Raw genomic sequence first — 22512 nt, forward strand, 5'->3', positions numbered from 1 at the left:
GATAGACTGCATCCAGTTTGCTGAGTAGAGTGTTGGAGGCTATTTTGTAAATAACATCGCCGAAGTCGAGGATCGGTAGGTTAGTCAATTTTACAAGGGTATGTTTGGCAGCGTGAGTGAAGGAGGCTTTGTTTGCAATTAGGAAGCCGATTCTAGATGTAATTTTGGATTGGAGATGTTTAATATGAGTCCGGAAGGAGACCCCAGTGTTTTACCCAAAAGGCTCTGACTTTTCTGTTTCCAACTGCCTGGGCTGGCACCCGTGTCTCACTGGTCCATGGCTTCTGCGGACACAATAAACTAGAGCTAACATCAACATAAAACACTGGTGACACCCTGGTGTGTGGGTAAGTTCAGGTGGCAGGTGGGGGACAGGGGAAGCAGATAGCTGCTTAGTGGCTATTCAGCAGCCTGATGGTCTAGGGGAAGAAGCTATTGGCCAGTCTGACAGTTTTGGGGGACGGGATCATCGATGGGGAATGAGGCTTTGGATATGAAATTCACATTGAAATCCAACTCTGAGCACACAGTAAATCACTCAGTAATAAAATGCTGAGTGGGTATGTGTGATGTTTCGGGAATCAAAACATTCTTACACTGTCCTTTAAAGTAAAGTAAAACATTGTCTTTGTTGTTTCCTTTCCAATAGTCAGCAGGTGACTCAACAAAATATCAGAAAAATAAATCAGCTTCTTTGGGAGAAATTGTTACTTTGGTTTGCAATAACTCAGAGACGGATGCATCATATATCTGGAAGAAGGACACAGTTCTTATTTTCTCTCATAGTGACACACTGAATAAATCTGAAAGAAAATTCACCTCTGACAGGATGAGTGTTGATCCACCTACAAAGCTGACTATCTTTAATGTAGAGTTAAATGACACCGGGAGCTACAGCTGTCAAATAACAGATGTTCAAAGTGGTGTACGGACAATGGAGTGGAATTTGACCATCACTAATAACCTCACAGGTAATGGAAGTAATGTTCTGTTTATACTGTAACATGTGGAGAAGAAACTGTATTCTGTAATGCTAGATATAAATATGCACATTTCTGAAGTTGAATTTTTACATGAAAAGAAATGTAAATGATTGTGATAATTATTGCAAACCATCAATACTGAATGTTATAATGCTATTATTTGGTTATTATCTCCCAATTGTTTACTATATTGTTATAAAGCAGAGGAATATAACACTTGTTTTAGACTTGTCAACTCTCCTGAAAATCCCAATTGTTTCTGTCTTAACACAGATCATGCTGAACATAACCTACGGAGGTTTTTGCTCTTCACAATTCCATCTGCTATTGGAGGAGTGGTTCTCTGCATTAACATCTGTTGTATGGTCTGGCTGTGTAGGTGAGTAGCTCAAAGTAGTGTACCGAAGAGCTCAGTTCAATCACATCTGCATTGCCTAAAGCACTGTGGTCTCATTTTGTATCTATAGTTGAGTAGGAGTTATATTTTCAATAAAATACCTAATTCATGTTACCTTGTTTCTGCAGGAAACGAAAACAGGAACAGACAAGTCCTTGTGATAAGCGCAGAGAGGTCAGTAGCTTAACTCAGATGGGTTGGGTTAAATGAGGAAGATATTTGTCCCACCAGCCGGATGCCTTTTCCTGTTTTCTAAAACTCCCAATGTTCTGCTCATGTGTTTCTTTTATGCACTAAACACTTTGAGGCCTCCTGCTTATGTTTATGTTGTCTTGAAAATGTACACAATGTAAGGTTTTAGAAAACGGGAAATGTCTTCCTGAGGGAGGAGCGAACATGCCTTTTCTGAAAGGTCAGGCTACGAATACAGTTTTAATGAATCTTTTTGATATTGCCAAATTTGTGGCTCTGGTAACTAGTGGAAACCAAACTTAGGATCCAAATCACATTCTGCCCATGTGTTATTTTACACGTAATTTCAAGTTTCTCACTTTACTCTATCAAATCAGATGTATTTATAAAGCCCTTTTAACTTCAGATGTCACAAAGTGCTTAGACAGAAACCCAGCCTAAAATCTCACACATCAAGCAATGCAGATGTGGAAGCACGGTGTCTAGGAAAAACTCCCTAGAAATGCAGGAACCTAGTAAGTAACCTAGAGAGGAACCAGGCTCTGAGGGGTGGCAAGTCATCCCGTGGCTGTGCCGGGTGGAGATTATAAGAGTACACGGCCATTAAGGCCAGATCATTCTTCAAGATGTTCATAGATGACCAGCAGGGTCAAATAATAATAGTAGTTGTAGAGTGGCAACAGGTCAGTACCTCAGGAGTAAATGTCAGTTGGCTGAGCATTCAGAGGTCGAGACAGCAGGTGTGGTAGAGAGAGAGAGAGAGAGGGAGGGTCAAAAACAGCAGGTCCGGGACAGTGTAGCACGTCCTGTGAACAGGTCAGTGTTCCATAGCCACAGGCAAAACAGCAGGTCCGGGACAGTGTAGCACGTCCTGTGAACAGGTCAGTGTTCCATAGCCACAGGCAAAACAGCAGGTCCGGGACAGTGTAGCACGTCCTGTGAACAGGTCAGTGTTCCATAGCCACAGGCAAAACAGCAGAAACTGGATCAGCATCATGACCAGCTGGACTGGGGACAGCCAGGAGTCATTATGCCAGGTAGTCCTGAGGCATGGTCCTAGGGCTCAGGTTCTCCTGGAGGGGAGAGAGAGAGGAGAATTAGAGAGAGTATATTTAAGTTCACACCAGATAAGACAGGAGAATTTTACCAGATAGGACAGACTGACCCTAGCCCCCCGGCACATAGACTATTGCAGCATAGATACTGGAGGCTGAGATGGCGATACCCAGGCTGAGATGGCGATACCCCCGGACAAGGCCAAGCAGGCAAGATATAACCCCACCCACTTTGCCAAAGCACAGCCCCCCACACCACTAGAGGGATATTAACAGACCACCAATTTACTAACCTTAGATGAGGCTGAGTAAAGCCCACAAAGATTTGGCTAGAAATTCTAGGGACAATGAGGAGGCCTGCGTATTGTGACCATAGCGTATGTGTAGGTATGTACGGCAGGACCAAATCAGAGAGATAGGTAGAAGCAAGCCCATGTAATGCTTTGTAAGGTAGCAGTAAAACCTTGAAATCAGCCCTTGCCTTGACAGGAAGCCAGTGTAGAGAGGCTAGCACTGGAGTAATATGATACAATTTTGGGGTTATAGTCAAGATTCTAGCAGCCATATTTAGCACTTACTGAACTTTATTTAGTAATGTATCCAGGTAGCCAGAGAGTAGAGCATTGCAGTAGTCTAATCTAGAAGTTGTATTTTTTATTAAAAAAATATATATATATTTTACCTTTATTTAACTAGGCAAGATCAGTTAAGACCAAATTCTTATTTTCAATGACGGCCTAGGAACAGTGGGTTAACTGCCTGTTCAGGGGCAGAACGACAGATTTGTACCTTGTCAGCTCGGGGGTTTGAACTTGTAAACTTCCGGTTACTAGTCCAACGTTCTAACCACTAGGCTACTCTGCCACCCCAGTGACAAAAGCATTAGTTTTTCTCCACCATTTTTGGCCAATGAGTTTCAGATTTTTGCTATGTTACGAAGATGGAAAAAAGCTCCCCTTGAAATTTTCTTGATATGTTCGCCAAAAGAGAGATCAGAGTCCAGAGTAAGGCCGAGATCCTTCACAGTATTATTTGAGACTACTGTACAATCATCAACATTAACTGTCAGATGAAACAGCAGATCTCTCTGTTTCTTGGGACCTAGAACTAGCAGTCTTTCAATAATGACAGGAATGGAGGTCTTTATTCCAGTGAGATTGTGAAAGTGAACACCACCATGTTTAGTTTTGCCCGACCAAGTTTGAGGCACAGACACCACGACCAGCCCGCTCATTAGGCAGGATTAGGCAGGTGCTTATGGTGGCAGATTGACCAGGGCTGCATTTTCTGAGCTAATCTGACCAAGACGCACGCCCAACAACAACACATAAAACCCTGACAATTTTTCTCAACCAGTGGTGTATGGGCTTTTTAGGTGAGCAGTGCCCAATTTGTCAAAAGCAGGGGGCGCAACATATTTTGCTTGTCCATTCCCAGCTCGCCTCTCCAGGGTGCTGTTGGAGAGATGCATCTCTGCAGCGCTCCACCAACGTTCTGTCAAAAAAATTATAAATCATGTAGCAGCTATAGGATATGGTAGAAAGAGAATGTGGCCTTTTCTGTAGCCTACAGGATGGAGATAAGAAAATACTTATGCATTTCCTGCTGTGTAAACACATTGCAAATAGGCTTGCGATAACTCCTCATAAAGCTGGGTATCTGATATTCAGAGTTTAAATAGCCAAATTGATTAGTCACAGGAATCAGGACTAATAAAGCCAATGCAATGGCCTGCTTTACAAACGGTGGGAGGGGCCGGCCGGGTTGTCCTTGTACCATCCCGCTCCAGCGACTCCTGTGGCGGGCTGGACGCAATCTACGCTGACACGGTCGCCAGATGTACGGTGTTTCCTCTGACACATTGGTGCAGCTGGATTCTGGGTTAAGCAAGCATTCTGTCAAGAAGCAGTGTGGCTTGGGGGGTTGTGTTTCAGAGGACACACGCCTCTCCCGAGTCCATATGGGAGTTGCAGCGATGGGACAAATTGGGGAGAAAAATGGGGGGGGAGAATTAAATAAAACAATGGTCCACTCCCCAAAGGACTTCCAGCCAACTTGATACAACGATGGGAAGCATTGGAGTCAACATGGGTCAGCATTCCCCGTCGAATGCTTTCAACATCTTGTAGCGTCCATGGCCAGATGAATTGAGGCTGTTCTGAAGGCAAAAGGGTGCGTAAATCAATATTAGGAATGTGTTCCTAATGTTTTGTTTATGAAGGCTATCTGCCTTTTTTGATGGATATTGCCATAGCACAAACAAGATGCAGTCTAGACACAGCAGCAGTACACATGGAATGTAGGATGAATACGAAGGGTACGGGGCAACAGAAGGCGGACAGCAGAGGGGCTAATATGATCTTGGAGATGGGAAGGGACGATATGAGGGGCAGATCTCGGGTGGACAACCATACCTTCTGCCCGAGACGATACCGGGGGCCGGGATCCGATGGTGATCCGCTTGTCATCGATACCTGGAGGTGGTCTTGACCGTGCTCTCCTACAGGTACGATGACAGCGGCGGAAAAAAACATCTAGGCAGAAGGTATGCCGACCTCCGCTTCCTGCTCAGGGAAGAGCCGGGGCTGATACCCTAGGGAACTCTCAAGGGGAGATAGGCCCGTGGCAGAGCAGGGAAGGGTGTTGCGGACGTATTTGACCCACACAAGCTGCTGGCTCCAGGTGGTGGGGTTGGTGGAGACAAGGCAGCGCAGGGTAGTCTCGAGGTCCTGGTTGGCTTGCTCCGACTGGCCGTTGGACTGGAACCCGGAGGACAGGCTGGCCAACGACCCAATGAGGGTGCAGAACGCCTTCTAGAACTGCGGATGGAGTCAGGAACGAACTTCCGGGGTGTGGGATGTCTCGCTTCCTCTTCCGTCTCTGGAGCAACTGCAGATACGTGTAGTCGACTGCAGTCAAAACGTCATGACCTTTGATCACATGGTTTTTGTAAAGTTCATGCAGTCAACATGTTGGCTCAAATCAGACAATTGTTATCCCCTTTGATAAGTGGTGACCAACCATTTTCACCGACTGATCTGCTCAAATGCGCCCATTGTCTTGGAGCCGGTTTGTCTTACATCATACAGTCATCCATGATACATGATCTAACACATGACTGAAAACTGTGGGTCAGGTATCCTTACAACGACCACTGACTGACCATATGACCACTGGTGTTGCACATTAGAGACAGACAAAGCCTTGACCAACTCTTTATTATAACCACCACTCCAAAGTCAGGTCAACTCCCCATGATGAGACCTAGAACCAATAAACACTCCAGTGTGTAGTGTATATTTGCTCACATGTCCATGCATATAATTTATACACTCAATATAATCAACACATTCCTAAAAGAAGGCACCTACTGTTTCACTCACAACATATCGTAAACAGAATAAATCCCTTTTTAAAAAGGTTCTAAAATGAATGATTCTGAGTGGGTAAACACACACTCTCATACACACCATACATTTTGGTACCCTTGGTTAATGAGCACTATGTACATGAAGTGCTTGGTTTTCCCCTGAGGAGAAGATTGCAGTTTGCTGTGAAGCATTTTGGTTCACTCTCAAAAAAAACAAAGCCAGAACATTTCAGAAAGTCAATATACAGTATCTATAAGCCCTGTCATTTACAGTGCTGTGCATAAAGTAATAACCAGGTAAATGCAGTGTATCTACAGACATAAAAGCACATCGCTCTGTGCATAGTACTGTCGCAGAAAGTACATTTATGATTATAATTGGTAACATTTTAGGCATTATAATATCACCAGATTATTTCAATATTATTAAGATTTACTTTGTAAAGTAAAACTTTCTTCATCTTAGTCATTTAGCAACGCTCTTATCCAAAGCGTGTGCATACATTTTCATACTGGTCCCCCATGGGAATCAAACCCAGAAACCTGGTGTTACAAGCACCATGCTCTACCAACTGAGCCACACAGGACTGACTATCTCAACCAGTTGAAGCAGTACCACACAGGATGCCTATTGCCCTGGGTGTGGTTTCAAAGCCAGTTATCCACTTTGACAGTGACGCTACCTTTGTACATTTAGACCAGGGACAGGCAAACTCTGGCCCACATGACCATTCAATCCAGCCCACGGGAGATACAAAATAATAAAATAAATGTGGGGGGGAAATTATAATTTAGGTTAACATAAACACTCCAGGCCACACTTGAATGTCTAAAACTTGATAGAACATTATAATGGACCTATTTGATTAGATTTATTTAACTAGGCAAGCCAGTTAAGAACAAATTCTTATTTACAATGATGGCCTACCCCAGACAATACTGGTCCAATTGTGCGCCACCCTATGGGACTCCCAACCGCAGCCAGTTGTGATTCAGCCTGGAATCGAACAAGGGTCTGTAGTGACATCTCTAGCACTGAGATGCTGTGCCACTAGGGAGCCCAATGGGTTATTTATAATGGACCCATTTACAATGGACCTATTTTCTGGCCTGCAAATTGATTCAAAAAAATGTATAGATAAAAAAAGCCCCCAAAAATCTGTACGGCCTTTCATCAAATTTCTAAATCCCGATATGGCCCTCAAGCCAAAAAGTTTGCCCACCCCTGGCTTAAACAATGAGGTATCCTAACATACTAAATACTCTAATACACGGGCTAATGCTAGGCTAGGGCTGGAGAGTGGATGTCTGGTGGGATGTAAACAGGGTGGCTGGTAACAGTGAGAGTGTGGAAGCCTCAGGGGTCGGCCATGTCCTCTGTGCGGTTGCAGAGCGACTCATAGAGTTCAGAGGTCAGTGAGTAGTTAGAGAAGGCCTGCTTGAATTCCTGCAGTGGGCAGTAGACTCCACTACAGCCTGGAATCAACTGGTCCTACAGACACAAAGAAACAAAGAACATAAGAAAGACACACACACAAAAAGAGATCACTAACTTTCTCAGAGAGAAAGAGGGTCCTGAAAGTGTTTAAATATGAGCCTTGCCTCTTTCCTAGCACACTTGCGCCCTAGACCAAGTTCTCAGTTCGGAAAATATGGCACTGGACAATGTGACCGGGAAGATTTAAATGTACCTGCCATTTGAGAAATGTACCGGACCCATAAGCATTGGATGTATAACCCATTAGGGCAAATACAATTTGTGGGAAAACACCATTCAAAAGAGCGCAACAGGGAAAATACCATTCTAAACAGCACAGCTGATAGCTGTTCCATATGTGAGAGATGGAAATCTCTGTTGGAAACTTAGAAAGAGAGGGAATCTAAAGTGGCAACAACTAGGATGGGTTGCTATATGATGTGGATTGTTTCAAAAATCACACGGTCGTAGTCCGATGTCTATTTGGGAAGCATGCTTGGCAATAGGCTTAGCGGATTATTGAATTGCGGCTGTCAGTGAAAAACTTCTAAAATGTGTGTGAAGATAATGTGTCTTGAGCATAATTGTAAAATGTTGAGACAAGAAGGGGGTGTGTGTCTCTCCAGAACAGCTCAGCTGTCTCCTGCCAATTCTTGTGCATTCATTGTTTGTGTGAATTGTTTGCCCTTACATAAAAAAAATATTCCCCAGAACATGTCACCAGTAGTAAATGTAAAGTGTTTAACATCCAATGCAAATGATAACATATTAAAACTATAGTTCTTTAAGGTAAGCTATTTCAATCAAATGTATTTATACATTTATAAAGCCCTTTTTACACCAGCTGATGTCACAAAGTGCTATATATTTCAAAAATCTTTCCAACAATCTCATCCTCAATAATCACCAATCCTTGGTGTGTAAGAACAAGGGCAGTTATAGACTATGCGCGCTATGCATTAATTTCTTTAGCCACCAATGGGTCACGGTGTGTCAATACGGCAGAGGCTGGTGATCTCGCATTAGTTGATTTTTAACTTTTAGATTTTAATCATTTCAATTCAGATTATGATTAACCACATGACAATGATTTTGAGAAACAAAAACGTTATTGATAAAATAAAACTAATCCACAAAAATGATTATAATGAAAATCATAACTGGCATGCATAACGGTAGACATGGCAGGATAAATTGTAAGCTTCCCCAAACTTGAAACTCATGTGCCACCTATGAAGTCTTAATAAAAATAATTGCCTACACGTTTCCATGGTCAGATTTAGCATATAGGCTACTTTGAAGCAAGGTAAAACAGGCCTCATAATATGAAATAAAACATTCAGGTTTCAAACAATTAAGTATGTTTTCAAAATGCATACTGCCTTCAGCTCACATTGTAAAGTGGAGGGTGACACACTGATAGCCTTTTTGACTGCACTTGAATGGTGAATGGGAGGTGATCTTTTAATCATACACCAAAACTGTTTAACACACGATACACACAGGCCAATTTAATTCCATAAAATGATGCTAGTTAACCTATAGACCAGTGGAGGAAGGCTCCTAATAATGTCTGAAACGGAGTGAATGGAATCAAACACAGTTTCCATGTGTTTGATACCATTCAACTGATTCCACTCCAGTCATTACCACAAGCCGTTCCCACTAATTAAGGTGCCACCAACCTCCTGTGCTATAGACCGATAAGCATGATGGTCAAATGTATTTCCATCAACTGGTATTTCCATCAATGAATAAAAAGCATTATTTTGCAATCAGATTTTTTTTCTGGGTGGCAACAGTTTAATTGATCGGTTTTTCATTTATTTAATTTGGGCCAAAATCCGGAAATTGCCGGCTAACGGAAACCCTGCCCTAGACCATACCTTGCCAATGTAGGACACTTTGACAAAGGCCTCTTTGGTTTGCCTGTGTTGATGCAGCTCCAGGGTGATGTCAGCTGCGTACGGTGGCCATTGCATGTCAAAAACCCCCAGAGCCATGAGACAGGGCATCAGAGTGGTGTCGTGGGCAGAGTACAGGAACAGCTTCCTGAGAGAAAAAACACATATGTGAAAATGCCCTCAGAACATTTCTGATGTTCAGCAACAAGTAGGGGTAGGGAACGAAAAACGAAGAATGTGCCATTTAGAAAATTACATTTGCTACCATCAAGTGGTTGGGTTGAGATCTGCAGCTCAATAAATCTCTTATTGGCTGTGTTTTATATTGCAGTCCTCTAGTACCCCCCCAAACAGTACATATTTTGTTTGTGGCCCTGGACAAGCACATCTGATTCTACATGTCAACTAATCATCAATCCCTTGCAGGCACTCCCTTCTCAAATCAAACCGTAATCTGCACCACTCATTCATGTTGTCACCAAGGCAGCATGATGCATCGTTCAGAAATGAATCTCTTTTCCATAAATTACAGTGGGGCGAAAAAGTATTTAGTCAGCCACCAATTGTGCAAGTTCTCCCACTTAAAAATATGAGAGAGGCCTGTAATTTTCATCATAGGTACACTTCAACTATGAAAGACAAAATGAGAAGAAAAAAAAATTCAGAAAATCACATTGTAGGATTTTTTATGAATTTATTTGCAAATTATGGTGGAAAATAAGTATTTGGTCAATAACAAAAGTTTCTCTCAATACTTTGTTATATACCCTTTGTTGGCAATGACAGAGGTCAAACGTTTTCTGTAAGTCTTCACAAGGTTCACACACTGTTGCTGGTATTTTGGCCCATTCCTCCATGCAGATCTCCTCTAGAGCAGTGATGTTTTGGGGCTGTTGTTGGGCAACACGGACTTTCAACTCCCTCCAAAGATTTTCTATGGGGTTGAGATCTGGAGACTGGCTAGGCCACTCCAGGACCTTGAAATGCTTCTTACGAAGCCACTCCTTCGTTGCCCGGGCGGTGTGTTTGGGATCATTGTCATGCTGGAAGACCCAGCCACGTTTCATCTTCAATGCCCTTGCTGATGGAAGGAGGTTTTCACTCAAAATATCACGATACATGGCCCCATTCATTCTTTCCTTTACACGGATCAGTCGTCCTGGTCCCTTTGCAGAAAAACAGCCCCAAAGCATGATGTTTCCACCCCCATGCTTCACAGTAGGTATGGTGTTCTTTGGATGCAAATCAGCATTCTTCGTCCTCCAAACATGACGTGTTGAGTTTACCAAAAAGTTATATTTTGGTTTCATCTGACCATATGACATTCTCCCAATCTTCTTCTAGATCATCCAAATGCTCTCTAGCAAACTTCAGATGGGCCTGGACATGTACTGGCTTAAGCAGGGGGACACGTCTGGCACTGCAGGATTTGAGTCCCTGGTGGTGTAGTGTGTTACTGATGGTAGGCTTTGTTACTTTGGTCCCAGATCTCTGCAGGTCATTCACTAGGTCCCCCCGTGTGGTTCTGGGATTTTTGCTCACCGTTCTTGTGATCATTTTGACCCCACGGGTTGAGATCATGCGTGGATCCCCAGATCGAGGGAGATTATCAGTATGTCTTCCATTTCCTAATAATTGCTCCCACAGTTGATTTCTTCAAACCAAGCTGCTTACCTATTGCAGATTCAGTCTTCCCAGCCTGGTGCAGGTCTACAATTTTGTTTCTGGTGTCCTTTGACAGCTCTTTGGTCTTGGCCATAGTGGAGTTTGGAGTGTGACTGCTTGAGGTTGTGGACAGGTGTCTTTTATAATGATAACAAGTTCAAACAGGTGCCACTAATACAGGTAACAAGTGGAGGACAGAGGAGCCCCTTAAAGAAGAAGTTACAGGTTTGTGAGAGCCAGAAATCTTGCTTGTTTGTAGGTGACCAAATACTTATTTTCCACCATAATTTGCAAATAAATTCATAAAAAATCCTACAATGTGATTTTCTGGATTTTTCCCCCTCATTTTGTCTGTCATAGTTGAAGTGTACCTATGTACCTATGTGGGAGAACTTGCACAATTGGTGGCTGACTAAATACTTTTTTGCCCCACTGTATATGTTCAAATTTTCAAAATTGTTTTCATTGGGAAGGCAGATAAATCAAAAGCAATCACTTTTGCATGTGAAAACACTGAATCTTACTCATCTTGGACAGGTAGCACTGGACGTGCTACCTGTCCCAGACCTGCTGTTTTCAACTCTCTAGAGACAGCAGGAGCGGTACAGATACTCTCAATGATCGGCAAAGAAAAGCCAACTGACATTTACTCCTGAGGTGCTGACTTGTTGCACCCTCGACAACTACTGTGATTATTATTGTTTGACCATGCTGGTCATTTATGAACATTTGAATATCTTGGCCATGTTCTGTTATAATCTCCACCCGGCACAGCCAGAAGAGGACTGGCCACCCCTCATAGCCTGGTTCCTCTCTAGGTTTCTTCCTAGGTTTTGGCCTTTCTAGGGAGTTTTTCCTAGCCACCGTGCTTCTACACTTGCATTGCTTGCTGTTTGGGGTTTTAGGCTGGGTTTCTGTACAGCACTTTGAGATATCAGCTGATGTAAGAAGGACTATATAAATACATTTGATTATTATTATTTTTTGTTGTTGATTAATCCACATGCTAAAATCTAGGTCACTTCGTCGTTGGCCAGAGCGGGGCACCCGGTTCACGGCCGGGAGGCAGCTCCGGTTCACAGCCCCATTCAAAATGAATGCAATCAAAAGTAAGACTAACTCACCTGTTGGACTCTGAGGTTGTGCCCTTTAGATGGTCTTCAATGTTGCCCATCAGGGTGTGGAAGAGGGGACCCACACACAGCTGCAGGTTCTCCCTGATCACAACAAGCAAACCTCAGACAAGATGAAGGAAACAACAACTGTCTTGGGGGAATTTATTTCTGAATGTGGAATAAGAAAGCAGCTTATGCTCATGAAACAGGGAACTATATTGTCTCTGTTCTACTACCCGGCCCTCTACACAGGCCCATCTGTATTTACATCCAACTACCCTTTGACCCCTGACCTCTTGCTGGGTTCGTAGATGTGACAGATCATCTCCACAGCTCTCTGCTCCACTGTGTTCCTCCAGGAGTCCAGGATTGGTGGGCAGGGCAGTCCGTGTGTCTGATATAACACACACACACACACACACTTTGTCATGTTAACATCTCCATGCAATGCAAACAAAATGACTAAGTAATTTTGCTGTAACTAGCAAAAGGGAAGGGAAGTAAGGCGCAGGAGAGCAAAACTGGGTATTCAACGGAGCAGTTATATTCATAAAACCCCTGGAAACCAGAATAATAAACAAATGGGTACAAAACCCATCACGCACCAGAGAAAATGTGCACATGCACTTACAATAAACAATTCTGTACAAAGACATGGGGGGAAGAGGGTTAAATACACAACATGTAATGAGGGATACTGAGACCAGGTGTGTGAGAAGACACGACAAAACAAATGGAAAATGAAAAATGGATCGATGATGGCTAGAAGACCGGCGACACCGGGCGCAGCCCGAACAAGGAGAGGAACCGACTTCGGCGGAAGTCGTGACAATGACAGTATCACTATTTATACCTTTGGATCTCATAATACATTTTGTCAAGAAAAGGTTTGAAATTAAGAATATATATATTTGTTGCATTGTGTCACCTCTCTGGCCACCATGTCATCCCTGATGAGGATGAAGTCAACCCGTTGGTGGGCAGCGATGCCCAGAGCACTCTGGATGCTCCTCAAGTCTGCAGCGATGTCTGGCAGAGTGGACGACTCCGCCCAGCGATGACTACAGCACACACAGACACAGCCAATCACAAAAATCAACAAGACAGAAACAACCAATCACAAACATTAAAGAGTGAGAGATCCAGCCAAACACAAAAATGTATAGGAAAGGGACCCAGCCAGTCACTCACTAACCCGCTGAGGTGTTTGAGCAGTCTGCACCCGTGGTAGTTAGGGTACAGGATCTCTGACTCTGCCTCAGTCGTCAGAATGGAAACCATGTCTTCAGAAGAAGAGAGGGGGAGCAACATTAGGAGATCGGAAATACTGGTCTTTGACACACATGCCTCATACGCACATAAACAAACAAACATACAGTGACACCTACCACTCTGGCTTTGCTGGAACAGCCCTGCTACCAGGCACTTGGCAGACTCTATGGTCCTTACAATGTTAGTGGAACGCACACTGGGAGAGAGAGACGAAACGGCATATATATTAGAAGAATATATCAATGTCTTGTACATGTACTGTGGTATTATGTCTTCAACCTTTATGTTACCTAGCCTGATGTTACCTAGGTGACAGCTCAGGTGGGCCTTTACGCTTCAGCAAAAAAGGAAAGGAGGGGTGCTCAACAACAATGACAAAATCAATCTCTGTCTTGTTTTGTTGAGTGCTCCAACTCCTTTTTACCTCGAATTAGTCCATTTGGAAGTTTTTCTGAGTAAGCCATTCTCGTTACCTAGGTGACCTATACGTTAGCTAGGCTGATGTTACTTAAGTTACCTTCATGTTACCTAGATGCGGATCTGAGTTGGCTACAGAACGTGACTACCAGGCTATTGACAAGAGCACATGTGGCTGTGGTACATATTAGACCTCTGTAGGGCTGAAGGTGGGGGTTGAGAAAGGCTATGGTACTTCCTAGACCTCTGTAGGGCTGAAGGTGGGGGTTGAGGAAGGTTGTGGTACTTCCTAGACCTCTGTAGGGCTGAAGGTAGGGGTTGAGAAAGGCTATGGTACTTCCTGAAGGGCTGAAGGTGGGGGTTGAGGAAGGTTGTGGTACTTCCTAGACCTCTGTAGGGCTGAAGGTAGGGGTTGAGAAAGGCTATGGTACTTACTAGACCTCTGTAGGGCTGAAGGTGGGGGTTCAGAAAGGCTATGGTACTTACTAGACCTCTGTAGGGCTGAAGGTGGGGGTTGAGGAAGGTTGTGGTACTTACTAGACCTCTGTAGGGCTGAAGGTGGGGGTTGAGAAAGGCTATGGTACTTACTAGACCTCTGTAGGGCTGAAAGTGGGGGTTGAGGAAGGTTGTGGTACTTACTAGACCTCTGTAGGGCTGAAGGTGGGGGTTGAGGAAGGCTGCAGTACTTACTAGACCTCTGTAGGGCTGAAGGTAGGGGTTGAGGAAGGCTGCAGTACTTACTAAACCTCTGTAGGGCTGAAGGTGGGGGTTGAGGAAGGCTGCAGTACTTACTAGACCTCTGTAGGGCTGAAGGTGGGGTTGAGGAAGGCAGTGTCTTTGATGTACCTCTTCCTCAGCCTCTCTCCCAGCTCATACAGCTGTTGCATGCCCACCGTGGTCAACTGACCTGGGTACGTACCCCCCTTCAGGGGAAAAGGACAGGGGTCAAAGGTTAGGTTTTATTTATTCACACCAAAGAAAATAAGTGAAAGACAAAACAGTACAGATAAAAAAAACTGGAAAAAACAGTGTGCAAGTGAGGCTGGAAGCCCAAAAGGCCTAACATGAAAACCACACCACAAATAAGCAAATATATATATTTGTTCAATCAGTTAAAAGCATTTGAATTATAATTGTACATGACATACTCAGTATACTCAGCCTATTTATATAATGAATATGAATTCGGAGGGCAGAAATGATTAAATATTAAAGCATTAGACCTCTCACTAAAGGCAAGTATAACGACCACTGCCTTGCTAAAGAAGCTGAGGGTAAAGGTGATGGACTGGCCAAGCATGTCTCCAGTCCTAAACCCTATTGAGCATCTGTGGGGCATCCTCAAACGGAAGGTGGAGGAGTGCAAGATCTCTAACATCCACCAGCTCCGTGATGTCGTCATGGAGGAGTGGAAGAGGACTCCAGTGGCAACCTGTGAAGCTCTGGTGAACTCCATGCCCAAGAGGGTTAAGGCAGTGCTGGAAAATGATGGTGGCCACACAAAATATTGACACTTTGGGCCCAATTTGGACATTTTCACTTAGGGTGTACTCACTTTTGTTGCCAGCGGTTTAGACATTAACGGCTGTGTGTTGAGTTATTTTGAGGGGACAGCAAATGTACACTGTTATACAAGCTGTACACTCACTAATTTACATTGTAGCAAAGTGTAATATTTTCAGTGTTGTCACATGAAAAGATATATTCAAATATTTACAAAGATGTGAGGGGTGTACTCACTTTTGTGATATACTGTATATATTTACCCCAAAAATATATGGGGGATTGGAAATGATGCAGACAATTACATTGATGGAAGCAACATTCTTTCCGCAATATTAAGCTGATCCACAATTTTTAAAAATAATAATAAAATAAATCCATTTAATAAAACAATAAATCATTTTTTAAAATACAGATCTAAAGAAACATGATATGAAGAAAATGTAGTCCATTTCAGAAGAACATAAGTTGTCCTTATGTTGTGCCCGGAACTGGCTATGCCATATGGCTGTGGGCTACACTAGTTCATATAGCTGACAAGATTTGCTTAGAAGTCCGTGGCATTTTCTTATATTATGAAGAAAACAATTGAACATAGCTGAATAAAATAGAAAGGATATTTTCTCCAAACGATTTGAGGGAGTGAGCACATGTAGCTATTCTGTGTATTGCGGTTAGGAAATAAACAGGTCCTGCTATATGCCTAATTTAGTTATTTATGCAACTTTAGTTGCGATACAAATGTTGGGCTATTTGTTTTGATTATTAATACATTCTAAGGCTGGATGATGTGACTCTAATGATGATTTGAAAACAGTTGCATGAAAGTTATGAGCTCTGCTTTGTTATTTGCACAGGCTGTACACACTTTATCAGTCTCTCATTCACAATTTGACAAGCATGATGATGCCTCAAAATTCCCGGCAGCATCCCGTTTGTGTGGCCTTAATGCCCCATAAAAAAAATCCATGCCTTTTGCAGCCAGTGTACATTGTGCCATTGGGCTGATGGGACAAATTATAATTCCCTTCTCCCGGCTGCGTGCTCTGAAGCACCTCTCACTCACATGGCTCTCTCAAATAGCTCAATTCTTATTAGCCAATACCCGTCAGGTGATCGGGTCTTTCTCAAATGCTACAAGTGAAAGACACATCTGGGATGCAACTGCACACGTCCTTATCTAATTCCGAGCATAATATTGAAGATATTGGAAGAACTGTCCACATTTACTTTATGGCAGCCAACAAGATGAGTAGGCCTAACGAACAGCAAAAGCACTAGCCTATGTCAATCTACCATCCCCCATGGGACAAAGGTTGACCTATTCTATTCTGTGCGAGAAATAAATATTTTGAACATAGTCTTGGACAGTTGTGGGTTGCGATAGATCCCAAATGAATACAACCACTAGCATTTTTAAGCAATGAGGACTGATGCAACAGATCAGAACATTTTGCTTAAAATGTTGATAAACTATTAGGCTATTTCTTTACATTATAAGCGCATCAATGCGCACATGGCAGTAGGCTATAAGCACGAATGATCCAAAATGCAATCAATTAAAAGGAAAACACCATTTTCAAAAGTGACCGCAAATACGATTATGCATGTCATTTTATTTTAAAGGTGCATTTTTATGGTGAAAATTATCTTCCCAAAACTTGAAAGTCACGCGCTGCTTATGTATGCCAATTAGGCTCTACAGCCGTTGTAAAGTGGATTAATGTGCTTAATTTTAAGAAGCCATTTGGCCACGTTAGTTGTGATACAAACCGTATCAAAACATATAGGCCTATTGGCTACGTTACATGTGCTGATCAACTATGATTCTAAAAAAAAGGCATGTACCGTTTCTTGCCTTACTGTACACAAGCTGCGCATTTACTCATGTTATATATGCTTCATTCACAAGTGATAATATATACAGTACCAGTCAAAAGTTTGGACACCTACTCATTCAAGGGGTTTCCTTTATTTTTTACTATTTTCTACATTGTAGAATAAGACATCAAAACTATGAAATAACACATGGAATCATGTAGAAAACAAAAAAAGTGTTAAAGAAATGTATTTTATATTTGAGATTCTTCAAAGTAATCACCCTTTGCCTTGATGACAGCTTTGCACACTCTTGACATTCTCTCAACCAGCTTCATGGGGAATGCTTTTCCAACAGTCTTGAAGGCGTTCCCACATATGCTGCGCACTTGTTGGCTGCTTTTCCTTCACTCTGCTGTCCAACTCATCCCAAACCATCTCAATTGGATTGAGGCCGGGTGATTGTGGAGGCCAGGTCATCTGATGCAGCACTACATTACTCTCCTTTTTGGTCAAATAGCCCTTAACACACCTCCAGGCTGTGTTAGTCATTGTCCTGTTGAAAAATAAATGATAGTCCCACTAAACCCAAACCAGATGGTATGGATTATTGCTGCAGAATGCTGTGGTAGCCATGCTGGTTAAGTGTGCCTTAAATTCTAAATAATTCACTGACAGTGTCACCAGCAAAGCACCCCCACACCATCACACTTCCTCCGCCATGCTTCACGGTGGGAACCACACATGCGGAGATAATCTGTTCACCAGTCTGTGTCTCACAAAGACACGGCAGTTGTAACCAAAAATCTCAAATCTGGACTCAACAGACCAAAGGACAGATTTTCACCATTCTAATCTCCATTGCTCAAGTTTCTTGGCCCAAGCAAGTCTCTTTTTATTATTGGTGTCCTTTAGTAGTGGTTTATTTGCAGCAATTCTACCATGAAGGCCTGATTCAAACAGTCTCCTCTGAACAGTTGATGTTGAGAGGTGTCTGTTACTCGAATTCTGTGAAGCATTTATTTGGGCTGCAATTTCTGAGGCTAGTAACTCTAATGAAATTTTCCTCTGCAGCAGAGGTGACTCTAGTTCTTCCTTTCCTGTGGAGGTCCTCATGAGAGCTAGTTTCATCATAGCGTTTGATGGTTTTTGCGACTGCACTTGAAGAAACTTTAAAGATGGACTGTCGTTTCTCTTTGCTTATTTGAGCTGTTCTTGCCATAATATGGACTTGGTCTTTTATTAAATAGGGCTTCTGTATTTTTTATTTGTATTTATTTCACCTTTATTTAACCAGGTAAGCTAGTTGAGAACAAGTTCTCATTTGCAACTGCGACCTGGCCAAGATAAAGCAAAGCAGTTCGACACATACAACAACACACATGGAATAAACAAACATCCAATCAATAATACACTATGTATACCAGCCCTACCTTGTCACAACACAACTGATTGGCTCAAACGCATTAAGAAGGAAAGAAATTTCACAAAATAACTTTTGACAAGGCACACCTGTCAATTAAAATGCATTCCAGGTTATTACCTCATGAAGCTGGTTGAGAGAATGCAAAGAGTGTGCAAAGCTGTCATCAAGGCAAAGGTTGGCTACTTTGAAGAATCTCAAACAGAAAATATATTTTGATTTGTTTAACACTTTTGGTTACTACATGATTCCATATGTGCTATTTCATAGTATTGATGGTCTTCACTATTTTTCTACAATGTAGAAAGTAGTAAAAATAAAGAAAAACCCTGGAATAAGTAGGTGTCTCCAATCTTTTGACTGGTACTGTAATTCCCAAGTGATAGGTGAAAATATTAGACTATCAGACTGTTCTTGATTTAATATTGTCTTTACATATACTAAATAATATATGTGTGACATTTGTTTTGATTTAGAATGGACCATTATCATGCATCTGTCTGGATACTGGGGCAGGGGGAAAAATATGCACTTATTTATGCACTTAAAAAGCGAATGGAGGACGCTTTTCCTGTGGTTCATTTTCATGCCAGCCAGTTAGGCTATACTCCTGTTGTACAGGAAAGAAATGTGCTTAATATTAGGAAAGTTGAGAAATAAATGTAGTAGGTCTAGCCTATAGAAACTGATGGGATACGCCTCTTTTTAAATAGAGGCCATCACATTCTCACGCAATTGCATAGCCTGTAGAAATGTTGCGCAACATGAGCTCTCATGAAGTGTTTGATAAGATTTTCGATTACATTTGCATTGATGTCGTCAGAGTGATTAGAAGAATAATAGCGTGCTGAGCACCAGCCAGTTAGCAAGTTTGGCAGACTACTAATGACCATCAGCAGCAGCATCAGAGCTTGGAGAAGCCTAATTACTGTGACTAAACAGTCCCGTGGAATTTGACTGCCTTCATGACTCGTGACAGCGGGTGTGGCAGAAATACGGTCACCGTAACAACACTAACCATATTTATCAAAGCGCCTACTCCTCGCCCTGACCCTATCTCTCTAGGTACAACTTCCTCTGCTCACACACACACTCACACTCAGTATGTTGGCCCGGTAGCTGTCCTCCACTGGTGAGGAGGGCCGTGGACCTCCTTCCAGGTCTGTCACCACATAGTTGATATGTGTGTGTGCTGGGGGTTCCAGGAGGTTAGGCACCCACTGGGCCTGAGAGACAGGACAAGGAAGTATTTTAGCTTTTCAGATACTGGTGACCATACCTTCAGCATGCATTGTCTTGTCAATGAGGCTAAACATAAAAAAAAAAACAATTATTATTTTTTTAAAGCTTTATTTAAGTAGGCAAGTCAGTTAAGAACAAATTCTTATTTTCAATGACGGCCTAAGAACAGTGGGTTAACTGCCTTGTTCAGGGGCAGAACACAGGCAGAGATGGAAAAGGAAACAAGACATCCCACTCCCTCATTTGTTCTGGTTAATGAATTAAGTGAATACATTAAGTAGATCATTCACACCCAGCTGCTAATGCATTGGTGCCTATGGGAGAGCCACCCCGTTAAGCAGACCGGAACTCATATTGTTTTCTACGGTAAAAGGCAAGAGTGGGACATCTTAATGTATTATTTATTCACCATATTTGATATAAATGGTCCCTCACCTCCATGACATCCGGTATAGACTTCAGCGGAGTTCGGGCTCCGTGGCGGAACAGGACTTGCACGAGTTTGAGCTCATAAGGAGAAGGTGGTTCCGTGCATGCGGTGGTCGAACCCGTCTGAGTCGTTTCCGTCTTCTTCTGAGACCAGAACATGGATCCAAACGCCATGGATACCGAGCCCAGAACACCTGCTTTGGTCCAGAGCTTCCTCATGATTACTGTGCTGCCGAGACAGACCGCACAATTACAACATTGAAAACATATTTAGCTAGCACAGTCAATAATTTACAACGAACCAGTTTATGATCTTCATACATTGTAATGTCAGCGACTCCAGAGTTTATTACCGGGTAGTTATACAACTGCAGTATGGTTGAACATGGCACTTGATATTTTGGTGGCGATGGCAGCAAGTTTTGAAGCAGGAGCTACGAACAAGCTGGCTGCCACTGAGCTAATGACTCTTAGCTAGCTAGCCGTCAAGATCGAGCAGTTGCTGCAGACTGAAGGTTAGCTAGCTATCAACAAATGTCAACTCATAGCTAGTTAATGTCAAACGTAAGAAATTAGTCATTCTATCGATTAGGGGTTAGCTAACGTTACATCTCAAGCTACTTGAATGGCACACGGCTTTGAACTCAAATGTACTTACGTTTAATAAGCACTGGAACAGTTAACTAGCCAACAAATGTTTCAGATAAAAATCCCCTATGGACTAACTCAAGCTATTTTGAAAACACTGCACCGGTTAAGGATAAAAGGTTTTTTGGAATATGTAGTCCTTTCTGGTATGATCCATGCTTTCAAAGCGAATCAAATGGTAGCGGTAAACTACTCTTCCCGAAAAAGCTGCCCACGAACGTCATTTCCCTCTTCCCCCCTTAAACTGTATTAGGCCAGTTTTTAAAATAATTTTATAAGTAAACCAAGATATACAACATTCTTTCGTTTCCTATGGGAACAAATGAGCCATGGTGGGCAGAACATACAAGAAGGGGCAGAGCCAAGCACGAGCTAACGAGATCCTATTGGCGCGCTCTAGCAATATCTGCATATTTCCATGAGAGAACGCCTAGTCTGTGAAGCGCGCGTGACTCAATTTGCCTTTGTGCTCCTTTAAACAACGCGATTTTTGCAAAGGTAAAGTCTACAAACTTTAGTCCACTCTGTTGGTAACAGATGTAAGTTTTGGGAACAGAAAACTGTATTGACGTCAAATGTTTAATCGATGTGAAAATTTGCAGAATTTCGGCCAAAATCTTCTCCCACTGCCCGCAATTGGGCTTCCTCTCAAATACCATATTTGGTAGTGAATGGAAACGCCAAGCAGATGCTTCACAATACATCCAGTGAAATATCTGTCTCGTTGTTCTATCTGTGCTTTTTTACACACGAGTGGAGGTCCTCGGGACAGGTTGAAGACAGGTCTGTGAAATACATTTCAAACAGTGTTTACCAAAGTGCCAATATTTATTAGAGTTGGGCAGCAGGGCAAGAAATAATGTTATATAAATTACATTCAGCTGGAAGATAGCACAGGCATGATAAAACACGGTAGGAACACGGTAGGATGATTAACACACTAGTGGTAAAAGCGACCATTAATTCATAACTCGATTTGCCTCTGCTGTCTAACAAAAATAGTCTTAAGAGGACAGCCAGTCCCGGAGCTCTCTGGGGTAGTGGTGGATCAAGACAAAAATACAAATAAGTTGTTTATTAGTTATTACCATGTTATTCGTTTGTTGGTAAAACTCAGGGTACGATGAAAAGCATTTGTTCTCAAATTCTTGAGTACTGGAGCTAAACAGATACTAAGTAGAGCGTTCTTAAAAGTGCAGGTAATAGCAGATAATCCACAGAAGTTACGTGAATATGTCACAGCACGCGTAAATCTCCAGCACTCAAATTAGGTTCTAGTGAAGAGGCACATCAAAGCACAGCACACAGTGAAGCCACACAGAGCTATAATATTAAATACAGCAAGTTAACTACTAAATGGCTGATGCTCAAGGCTAATTATAAAAATGTAGTCCTTCCCCTTTAAAACACACAATGATGTAAATAAAAACCATGTTCCAAGAAAGTAGTGCTTTACCCGAATGAGCTACATGGTGCCACACCTAGAAACAAACTATATACTTAAAATCACATTTTATTGGTCACATACACATGGTTATCAGTTACTGTGAGTGTAGCGAAATGCTTATGCTTCTAGATCCGACAGTGCAGCAATATCTATCA

General features: G+C 42.5%; 1 protein-coding gene across 2 annotated transcripts; it reads right to left on the reverse strand.

Annotated features, from left to right (window-relative positions):
* Positions 1 to 5826: 5826 nt before the first annotated feature.
* LOC112241100 (lysophosphatidic acid phosphatase type 6-like) lies at positions 5827 to 21213 on the reverse strand. 2 transcript variants are annotated; one of them, XM_042319808.1, is made up of 11 exons: positions 20921 to 21213; positions 20269 to 20486; positions 19689 to 19817; positions 14640 to 14770; positions 13547 to 13626; positions 13354 to 13441; positions 13087 to 13219; positions 12452 to 12552; positions 12168 to 12260; positions 9361 to 9526; positions 5827 to 7489 (listed from the first exon to the last, which is right to left on the reverse strand). In XM_042319808.1, exons 2-11 carry the CDS (start codon positions 20479 to 20481, stop codon positions 7355 to 7357), a joined length of 1269 nt encoding a protein of 422 aa, XP_042175742.1. In that variant the 5' UTR covers positions 20482 to 20486; positions 20921 to 21213; the 3' UTR covers positions 5827 to 7354. The 2 variants fall into 2 exon arrangements, with proteins under 2 accessions (XP_042175742.1, XP_024265043.2); XM_024409275.2 differs by having other exon boundaries at positions 20269 to 20491.
* Positions 21214 to 22512: the final 1299 nt, after the last annotated feature.

This window comes from Oncorhynchus tshawytscha, linkage group LG03 (assembly GCF_018296145.1).
Source record: "Oncorhynchus tshawytscha isolate Ot180627B linkage group LG03, Otsh_v2.0, whole genome shotgun sequence".
NCBI lineage: Eukaryota > Metazoa > Chordata > Actinopteri > Salmoniformes > Salmonidae > Oncorhynchus > Oncorhynchus tshawytscha.